This window comes from Scophthalmus maximus, chromosome 7, assembly GCF_022379125.1.
Source record: "Scophthalmus maximus strain ysfricsl-2021 chromosome 7, ASM2237912v1, whole genome shotgun sequence".
In the NCBI taxonomy this organism is placed as follows: domain Eukaryota; kingdom Metazoa; phylum Chordata; class Actinopteri; order Pleuronectiformes; family Scophthalmidae; genus Scophthalmus; species Scophthalmus maximus.
This window is the reverse complement of record NC_061521.1, coordinates 17,625,140-17,635,509: the sequence shown is the minus strand read 5'-3', so window position 1 is coordinate 17,635,509 and position 10,370 is coordinate 17,625,140. Positions and strand designations below refer to the sequence as shown.

At 41.1% G+C, this 10,370-nt stretch overlaps 1 protein-coding gene across 1 annotated transcript; it reads left to right on the top strand.

Moving 5' to 3' along the window:
• The first annotated feature begins 1,572 nt into the window (after positions 1-1,572).
• Positions 1,573-9,910, top strand: LOC118315569 (ubiquitin-conjugating enzyme E2 H-like). The gene is made up of 7 exons (XM_035642950.2): positions 1,573-1,944; positions 5,483-5,559; positions 5,770-5,844; positions 5,967-6,006; positions 6,174-6,226; positions 6,699-6,827; positions 7,672-9,910. The coding sequence occupies exons 1-7, from the start codon at positions 1,892-1,894 to the stop codon at positions 7,794-7,796; spliced, it is 552 nt and encodes a 183-aa protein (XP_035498843.1). The 5' UTR covers positions 1,573-1,891; the 3' UTR covers positions 7,797-9,910.
• Positions 9,911-10,370: the final 460 nt, after the last annotated feature.

Genomic DNA, 10,370 nt, shown 5'->3' with positions numbered 1-10,370 from the left:
GCAAAAGGACTTTAAAATAAAGACAAATGACAGTTCACAGGTCAGGTTTAACGTGAATTAAAAATTAAGTGGTGTATGCATCTCGAGTAATTCCAGGAAACAGACAGATTCATAGTGCAAAGCCAAAGTTTGTATTGTGTTTAGCTTTTCCAGGTACGTGTGGTCAGACATTTTGTTTTCGTCCCACCCATGACTCTGCTCTTGGCTCTGCGTGGCTTGAGTATCAGATTTTTGAGATATAAATTTACGCATGTGAGGGACATTACCAGTACATCAACATAATGAAGGGTTTTTGGTACATTACTGGTTGAAACTGGGCTTTTGAGAATCAAGAGGTCATGTGACGACCACCATCATATCAGGTCATGTGAGACCCCAAGACCTGAATGTGACTTGGGACTCAAGAAAAGGTTGACTTCAGTAGACATGGAAACCGATCTCAATTTGAACCGAAATATAATACTGTTTGTGTGAGAGGATCTTGAGTGACCTCTGCTCTGTCCGAAAGACAATGGATTCACAAGTTATTTTTCTTTGCCCCATGACAGTTGTCTTTTATTCCAAGGACAAGCAAACATGCAATAAGTCATATTTACATGAAGTACAGTAGCAGTTGTAGAATAGCAGTATAAAGAAACAGATTGTCAATATTAAGGAAAGTGCAACAATGCTGTTCACCTGCAGCTTTACTGAAAATCTTTGTATTGTGTGTAATGTGTAATGACTGAGACTTGGCATCAGTAAATTCCATTTGGATCCATCCCACTTTATTTTATGACTGTTATGACATTTGGTAATTCTACAGTCCATCGTTAAATTGTAATTGCATCTATTTTTTTGTTTCCCTCATGAAATATGGACGTTCTGATTAAGATGTTCCTTAAAGATAACATATTCCTTTATTCCTCCCACAACTGGGACATTTTGGGGATTGTGATGTATGATGAGAATGAACATTGTGGTGAGCGGGACTGGATGAAATTTCGTTTTCTGTTATGTTTTTGATTGTTTCGAATACAATGGAAGATATCCATCAAATTGGCAGCACAAACTTCAGTTTAATGACCACACTGTACATAGACAACACTTTGAAAGAGGCTGAAAAAAATATTTATACCTTTCACTAAGGCATGATTTATTTATTATATAAGACATAATTGTTGTATTAAACTGCATCAGTTTTAGTAAGGTGAACCTCATAAACTGCCTTGAATGTTGTACTGCTTCCACTCTATATGTATCACTCATTAACTATTCATATTCACATAATGATTCGTATCGTTTGTTTGACAAAGTCCCTGTGAAGAAAAACAACTTTGGCCTCATCGTGGTCGTTTCAGATTTTTAAATGAGCTAATTTTTTTTATTTTTTTTTTACCATAGATCTAGATATTATAAACACGCACGCACTACAACTTCGCGCACCCTAATGACCAGCCTCTGAAATAAAAAAAAAACAAACAAGCCAGAATAAACATGTTCTATTTCACATGTTCGCGTACGATCTTTGCAGAAACGAGCAGGGGAGTCTCCTGCGCGCGTTTAAAAGCCACGGCTGCAACAGCCGCGGTTGTGTTCTGTGGAGTCTACTTCTGTACCTGGGCCCCTCCTCTCGCGAGCGCCGCCGCCGGAGGTGGATGTCACAGTCGGGCCGAGTCCTCGGGACAGGACGCGAACTCGTCAGAGCTCCGGAGCGCCGACGACCCGCCGAGAGTCAGGGACGAGCGGGCGATGTTGCAGCCAGTTTGTCGGTCGTGGACATCGTGGGAAGGCTGCTGATACAGTCCCGTCCACGCCGAGAGTCGAGGTAGCCTCGTCGCCGCAGTGTTAGATATTTTTTTTATTATTTTTTTTAGACCACTTCTTAAAAAAGGAATACAAAAAAAAAAAAATGTCGTCTCCAAGTCCGGGCAAGAGGCGAATGGATACCGACGTGGTGAAACTGTATCCTCTCCCAGAACGTAAACAAGACGAAATAACCAACATCTAAATCAAGGCACGTCCACTGTCAACTCTGTCGTGTCGGTTGCATACATCATTTAATCCACAGTCACGTCGCGGCGACGTGTTTCAGGCCGTTTGCCAGCTGTGCGAGGTTAATATCTGTGTGCGAAAAGTGACGAGCGCGACGTTAACGGGCAGCGCTCTGACGTTAGCTCACTCAAGTTAGCAAAACAACAAGTACGATCCGGTGTGAACGTTATTCTGCGCGGATCGTCTCGTTCGGGAGCTGGTGTCTGTGCGTCGACGCGTCGGCGACAACTTTATTCTTTTTCTCGAGTCACACATAGCTGCCGAACGTCAGCTGCAACGGAAGACGTGACTGCTTTAGAACTCCGTGTTAGCCGTGGACGTTGTTAGCCTTAGCTCGGGGGGGCGAGGAGGAGATGGCCCCGCTGCCAGTTCGTTAATATGCGGCTCCGCCGGACTGACAACCCGATACGAATGACCCGCGAGGAGTTCTCAACGTTTCGGAAACGCTTCTCTGGGGAGACGCGTGTATTTCTGCTCCGCAATTTTCGTAGCGTTTACAGCGGAGGGAGCTAACTGTGTAGCATGCTACCACCGAGAGAACAAATGAGGTCGACGGAGCGTAACAGAGACGATCTTTGACGAATGACACATGGGAGGTGAAATCACTCAACTACATTAAATCACGCTAGACAACAGTGAAAACCAGACTTTGACATTTAGTGTTTTTTTTTAAATTGGTTTCCCAAATCTGATCTGTGTATGAACAGCAGCATACATTGTGTTTAGAGTGATTTATGCCACGGTCAGCTCGTTAAACACACGTTATGCAGTGAAGACGATGAAGCTGAACTACAATTTAACCTGAGATAAAAGAAGCGAGGTCAAAAAATGAAGAAAATAAAGAAAAGCGAATGGATCTGGTGTCCTTTGTGATATTAAGTTTCCATAACATCGCTTCGAGGTTGTCATGTTTTAATATGTTGGCAGCTGACTGGTGTAGTCTTGTTGTGCTGTGGCTCATTATTCCGCAGTTTCCAGCTGAAGTTTGCATGAACGGTTTTATATGACAGCGTGAGCTGCATTGTTTTGTTTTTGTCCTGCAGCTAGATGCTGCGCCCCCATTGGTCGGCCTGTTACCATCCGGAACATGGCAGGGGGCGGGGCTTCACACAGCTGATCGAGGAACAACAAGCGTGCTGTCCGGGGCACATGCAGGGACGGGGGGGCTGGGGGCGTCCGGTCCACGACAGGGGACAGGGCGTGTTGTTTTCGTCTCCGCACAACTCGGGTCATCTAGTGCCGAAGCAATTAGACGATTAGTTGTTCGGTTCAAATTAGTTAGTGGAATTTATAATGGCGTGATCGAGCGAAAATGTTGATTCAAGATTGTGAAAAAAGGGGAATTTACCTGTCGTTCCCTTTTTCATGTAAACTAACGATGGTTGAGACTGTTACTCAGACAAACAAGCAATTTGAAGGCGGCACTTTGGCCTTGGCTTCGGAATTTTTAACCCTTTTCTGACATTTTGTAGTCTAAACGAATAATTGATTAATCCAAAAACCTTATTGATGACTCAATTGGGAATAAAAATAATAATTCGTTGTAGGGCTATTAACAACATAGATAGGGACCACAGCTTTAGTTCTTTATAATAGAGAATGTTAAGGTAACATTGTCGTCCCCCCCCCCCCCCCACATTTTTTTTGCTGTATATTAATATTTACTTTATTCACTTCAATCAATCTGATAATTTAATACGTCCTGTTGTTCATGCTGTTCAGGCAGATCTAATGATCCTCAGGTCAGTCGGTACACGTTTTATTGAGTATGTACAGCTGGTAATGCATGCTGATAGTAACTTTTTACCACATGTGATCATGGACATACAGTCCGGTCTATGGATACAAACAAACAAGGAATTCAGAATTAGGTAACTGTTTTTCCTTTTTGTTGATGTGATTCTAAAATATGGAGGAGAAATCTAAGAATAGATATTCGGAGTCACTAAGGAAAAAAAAACACATTTGCATTCTTCAGTTCTTGCAGTTGTTGATCTTATTCCAACAGTTCCCAGTCCTGAGTTTAGCACTGGTGTTTAACAGAAGATGCCAAATATTACAGTCTCAACACGTCGTGACTTTGTATCACGTGCTTTGGATTAGACCACTGTGACAGAGTACAGCTGCCTGTGGCCTGCTGCCACTGCTATTTTACCATCCTTACAAACATCACTATTAGTCCCAACACATGTTCATAAGCCCGGACCAGATTTACTGAAACATGGTTGACTGCAGGTGAAGAGATTTACATTTTTAAATGTGCAGTTTAATTGCAGAAATGGAAATAGAGCCGGTATTCTCAATGTCACAAGAACTAGTGCTGTATAGTGCTGATAAGTCAGTGCACTGAGAGCTTTTGTCAAAGTAAAGGTTTTCCCCTGTGTAGTTACTCTACTCTTGAGTGAGCATGTCTGGGTTTCTATGGATAACCCTGAGGGAAAGGCAGAAAAGAGAGATGGCCATTTTTACTGCACAAGCCTGCATCTATAACAAGTTTTATTTATAGGACCCGTCGCTTCAGATCACATTTAAATCTACCTTGTCTTCTTGGTCAGTGGTTTGCAAATGTTTTTTTTAAACCTTCTTCTCTGGATCTGGATTTGCACAGTTATTTTGCTGCCTGACAGCGTTGTTATTTTGCTAATCATCCTACTGTTAGATTGGTTTGTTCAGATCCAGATGACAGAGTGATTAATGACAGTATGATGAAACAGGGTTTAACAGTTCTGTCTGTGTTGTTATTTAAATTTTATCTGTCATTGAGTCAGTCCTGATCATTCTGTGTTGCGGTCAGACAGTTGACTCAGTTCCGTGTCTCTTGCTGTCGCCACGGGCTGCAATTATGACACATCCTCCAGTCCCCACCCAGGTGTCATCCCATCTCCTCCAGCTGTAATTACCTTGAAGACAAATGGAAGTTCCCATCGGTCTTCTTAAGTCTGCGCTCAATATGCTGATCCTCTTAATGTTTGGTAGGTGACAGACCCTCTTCTGATGTCTGCACCTTCAGTATTTTCCTTTTTGAATATTTTTTATTGAGGATAATGATCTATCTACGGCCATTAACTAATCACCCACCACACGTTCCTCATTTAGGTCTGTATGTTGAGAAATGCTGAATGGATGATGGGTGAGAAAAGTTTTTATTCATGTTTAAGGTGTGTCCTTTCTTCTGTCCTGACTCATTGTGAAATTCTTTTGTTGCTAAGGAGAGCGGTTGTTTGTTGGTTGACTTTGTCCGACAGTTGCCGCTGCATTATTGATCACAACGCCTCATGTCATCGATCCTACGTGTGACCTCTGCCCAGACGAGTTCACGATCTAAAATGTACACGCAGCAGTCCAGCCTGTTTTTGGTGAATTTTTGTTTTAAAATGTTGTTTGAATTCTGTTGTGTCTTGTGTTAGCTGTGTTTTGGCCTGTGACCTTTTCCTTAACCAAACGTCAGCATTGAGAGCAAGCACGAGGTCACCATCCTCAGTGGACTCAACGAGTTCGTGGTCAAGTTCCATGGACCACCTGCAAGTAAGGGCCTCCAAAAATATTTGATTCTCCTCAGTGTTTAACACATTTTCAGTGCAATATCAATCCTCTCATCTAACTCTTGGAATCAAAGCTGATAAGCGTTTTTTCCATAATGCCGAACTACCCGGGCAATGTTATTTTATCGGACTCCATTTTATTTAAGGCGTGTGTGTGTTTTGAGAATATATTCATCGATCTCACTTTTTCCAGCACCGTATGAAGGAGGCGTGTGGAAGGTTCGGGTGGACCTGCCAGATAAATACCCCTTCAAATCACCATCAATAGGTATGAAATAATAATCATGTGATCACAAGTGTTTGTGAACAATATAACTAGAACCCTTGGTCTTACCTCATCAGGTAGTTCTAAACATGATTAAAACCTGCTTCCTTTACTTTTTTTTACAGGATTCATGAATAAAATCTTTCATCCCAACATTGATGAAGCGTAAGTCTGACTCTTTTTTGATATAAACTTATAGTTGTTGTCTTTTTTTAAATGGGAATTTGAGGAATTATTCTTGCTTTTGTTGAGATTTATCAGGTTTGTCTTGTTAAATCAACCCAAAACTCACACTGCTCACAGTCACAGTGTTGTGTTTTGTCTTCTTTCAGGTCAGGCACCGTGTGTTTAGATGTCATCAACCAGACATGGACAGCGCTCTACGGTAGGTCACAGCTCTCACCGTGTCAACCTCGTGTAGTTTCAGCAGTCACTCGGATAAACTCACTGACAGTAATCGCCAAATAAAATGGCACACAGTTCACCTCGACAGTGCAGCTTCAGGCAGAGTGTCTCAGATGAATCCGCTTACACTTGAGAGATAATTGATGCATGTATTGAGGTCGTGCATTGAGCAGGGACAGATAAGACGGTCCTGAGGCTGAGAGGATTGGATGTAGTGAACACACTCACCTAGAGGGGATTTTTCTTACTTTATTTGTTTCTCTTTCAAACTTTTGTCAGTTGTGCCCAGATTCTGATTTGCAGTACATTGTTTTAAAAAATATATTGAACACAAAGTTACCTTTGTATTGACATTTAAAACCTTGCCATTTATTTCTGAGGTGTTGTAACTTTGTTTGGGTGAATTTTTTCTATTTCGTGTACTGACTGATCTTTCTCCCCGCATCCACCAGACCTCACCAACATCTTTGAGTCGTTCCTCCCTCAGCTGCTCGCCTACCCCAACCCCATCGATCCTCTGAACGGGGACGCAGCCGCCATGTACCTGCACCGACCAGAGGATTATAAACACAAGATCAAAGGTAGAAAATCAGAACTAGTGGATAAACTGTTGAAATAAACAAACATGCATATGGTTATTGTAGGGCATTCATGTTTTTTCTTTCTATTTGTGCATTGAGGGTACATAGAATTTAGATTTTGTTCAGTCCCAGAATGCAGCTGTGATTTCATAAGGAGTCTCTGTCGCTATTCAAGGAACACACATTGTTAAAGTCAAAATATAAATAGTATGTCAGGCATATTTATAATTTACAATCAAAATCCAGATCAATGTTTCCATCGTATGTTGAAGGGACGAGTCAAACAAATAACAGGCAAAATGTTATAATGGAATCAGGCTTTTTTCTGGCAAAACTTGATATTTGTTGTACTTTTTATCAGAACATCAGTTGACAAATCCATCTCAACTCGAGGTCCATATGCTCACTTGTTCTGGTGCTGTCGACCAAAAAGAATCCAACTGTATGCGACCTACCTGGATTTCAGAAAATCTGCAAAAGAACATTTAAAATGTGCCTGTTTCCAACCACTACAATCATTCTGCTATTTCCAATCAGGTTTTTAACCTTAAATTGAAAATATGCATAAAACTATTTGGCTGGAAATGCGTATTTCCTCAGCCTACTGAGGAACACTAGGAAATACCTCTGAAAGCTCCTAGAAGTGAAGTCAGTGGACCTTGAGTTTGAGACTGGTTTGTCAAGGTTTTGTCATTTTGTCAACACTGTAACTGGATTAGCACAGTTCCAGATTTCCTCACCCAGGACTGACGTACCTGAAATCACCCATCACCGTGTGGAAGTTCAAGTTGCTGTGTACGTCTTTTTGTCACCATCTCTCTCCCTCCTTGTGTTTCTCTTTCAGAGTACATCCAGAAATACGCCACAGAGGAGGCTCTCAAGGAGCAGGAGGAAAGAGAGGGCGACTCTTCCTCTGAGAGCTCCATGTCAGACTTTTCCGAGGATGAGGCTCAGGACATGGAGTTGTAGTGAAGGAGGAGATTTTGTCCACCTCACCTCACAACAGACTATAATTTCCTAAAGAGCAGAAACTCAGTACTATATTCATATTTAAACAAGACAATTTTTTTACAGCAACAGCGATTTTTATTACTACCCAAGGATTTGCAGTATGATATTGCTGAATATTAACCCCTTATTTAGGAATTTGTGGCCGTCTGCTCCTGCCACCACCTCTTCATTCAGACAGAGCCTGTTACAGATTGGACGGTAGTGCATCTCTCAGTCCCAAGATCTGTGGCGGCTTCAGTCGAGGCTTTTGACACGGCTCGACCGAGGACGAGCTGAACAGTGAGCGGGACTGTGATCGAAGACAAAACTAGACTGTTTACACGCTGTTTCCTGTTTGGATCCACAAGCCACGCCTCACCAGCTTTTTGTGTTGTAAAACGCTCAAGTTTTCTTTGTGTGCTTTTTATCCAACGTTTTACAGCATCATCAGGCATCTTTTCCTCGCTGACAGAGGTCTGCTAGATCATAATCCACTATTTCTTAGCGGTGTCAACTTCAGAAGAGTGTGGACCCCCCTCTTTCCCCCCCTTTTTTATTGTCACCTTTAATTTTTTGGCACTGCTGCCCCGAGAAGCTGTTACAATCGCCTCCTGTGAGAAGCAGAGGATCGGAAGGCACAGTACAGTGTGGCTGCAGACGGCCTGTGGAGGAGAAGGTTCATGGTCCTGATCGGTCTCATTTTCAACACCCATCCCCTCCTCCTCCTCTCCCTTTTAGGAAAGCGTTTGTCATTCTCTTGAGTATCTTTGTATATTGTGGCATGACACAGAAGTAAAGTTTGTGTAGGGCTTTGTGGAGCTGTAACGCTGTAGACATGGAGAGGACGCCTGTGTGAGCCGGGCCGGGTCTGGGGATCATCCAGGTCCTTGTTGGATTGTTGAACTCTGCCTATTGCTTGTGTTTAATTATAATAGGTGTTTGACTTGCGTAGGGATAGTGCGTTTTTTGGGGTCTTTTTTCAGGTGGTAAATTTTATCATAATGTATGGTTTAATACTTATATAAAACACTCGTTTTGAAGACTAATTGTCCTGTGAAGATGAGGAGAATTAATACATCTTTGTCTGTGGGATGACTCTTTGTTGAATCGAAATCCTCCAAAGACGTGTTGCACCCCTGCGTCCCTTTCTTATGCAAATGTGTCCATCAAAAGATAATTTACGTTGTCAGACAGAAAGTGCTCTTTGTTTCAGCCATTCAATGCTTGCATTTCTCTTTTGTCATGCTGTTGGTGGCCTATTGTTTTCCAAAATGGTGGGACCAAATTATAATGGATCTACAAGCTTAGTTTTATATATACATGTGCCCCCCCTCCAAAAAACTCGGATTTTTGGATGAAGAGTTTACTGGGACTTTTAAGTGAGAAGATAATTGAAGTGTTTCTCATAGTGTCAAACTGCAGAGTGGCCATCTAAGATCAGGTAAAACTCAAAAAGACAGAGGTTTGCAACGTGCGCTCAACACGCTGCAGATCGGTTTGTATTTTGTGTTGTTTCTGTAAGAAAACAAAAGTTAGTATCTTAGTTCATCACCATCGAAATGGGCTGTTTATTCCCTTTTGGAGAAAAAATAATTGATTATAGCCAGCGGTTGAATTAATAATCCCTTTATAATTGTTAGTATCAGGATCTGTTCCATAGTGTCTTGCAAGTGGGTTTACCTTCATTTGAGAATAACATATGTTACTAAAACTAGCATGTCACAGTTTTTGACATCAAATCAAAATCTATTTGTTAAATAGTTCAAATGGTTCTAATTAGCCTCGGTATAAATATATGTTGGTATAAGTTTTAGGACAACGTGATATGCGACCAGTTGTCATTTGCAACAAAACAAACCACTGTCCAACCTTGTTCTTTGTCATCATCTGGATACGTGAGTGTATTATGTATTTTTTTATTAGCCAGACATATATTTGATGCCTATAATTTGTTTGAATGTTTTTATGTTTGTCTTTTAAGCCCAATGTCCAAGACACAAGTCAAGGTATCCCAGTTTTTTTTTTTAAGGCAAAAAATGAATAAATGTGCTTCCCTTGTAACTTGGAGACAGAAATAAACAAAAAAAACATGACATGGTGCTGGGGAAAGACAATGTCCTCGTGTTTTTGCCATTTATTTTCAAAATCCCAGTTTTTGAAAACATACTTACAGTTAACAGTTGTGTTGGAGGTAAATTGTGTCACTCTGGGTAAATTCACACTGACAGTTATAAATATCTCACCTCTCTCCACTAGATGGCAGCCCCGTCCTCCAGACTGTAAAAGTATGTAAACTCAACAGCAACGGTAGACCATTTTCTGCAAAAAAAAATTACACCAACAGCAACAGCTTTATTTATTTTTTTTAATTTAAAAGCAGATTAAAGTCACTTTCCTATGAAATCAGATGTTTTACATGAGTTATAGCTCATGTAAAACATCTGATAATGTAAACATACAATAATGTAAATTTGTACTTTACATTATTGTTCTGTGTCTGTGGTGAGACATTTTTACAAAAGGACAATAATAATAACTTGGATGTATATAGCG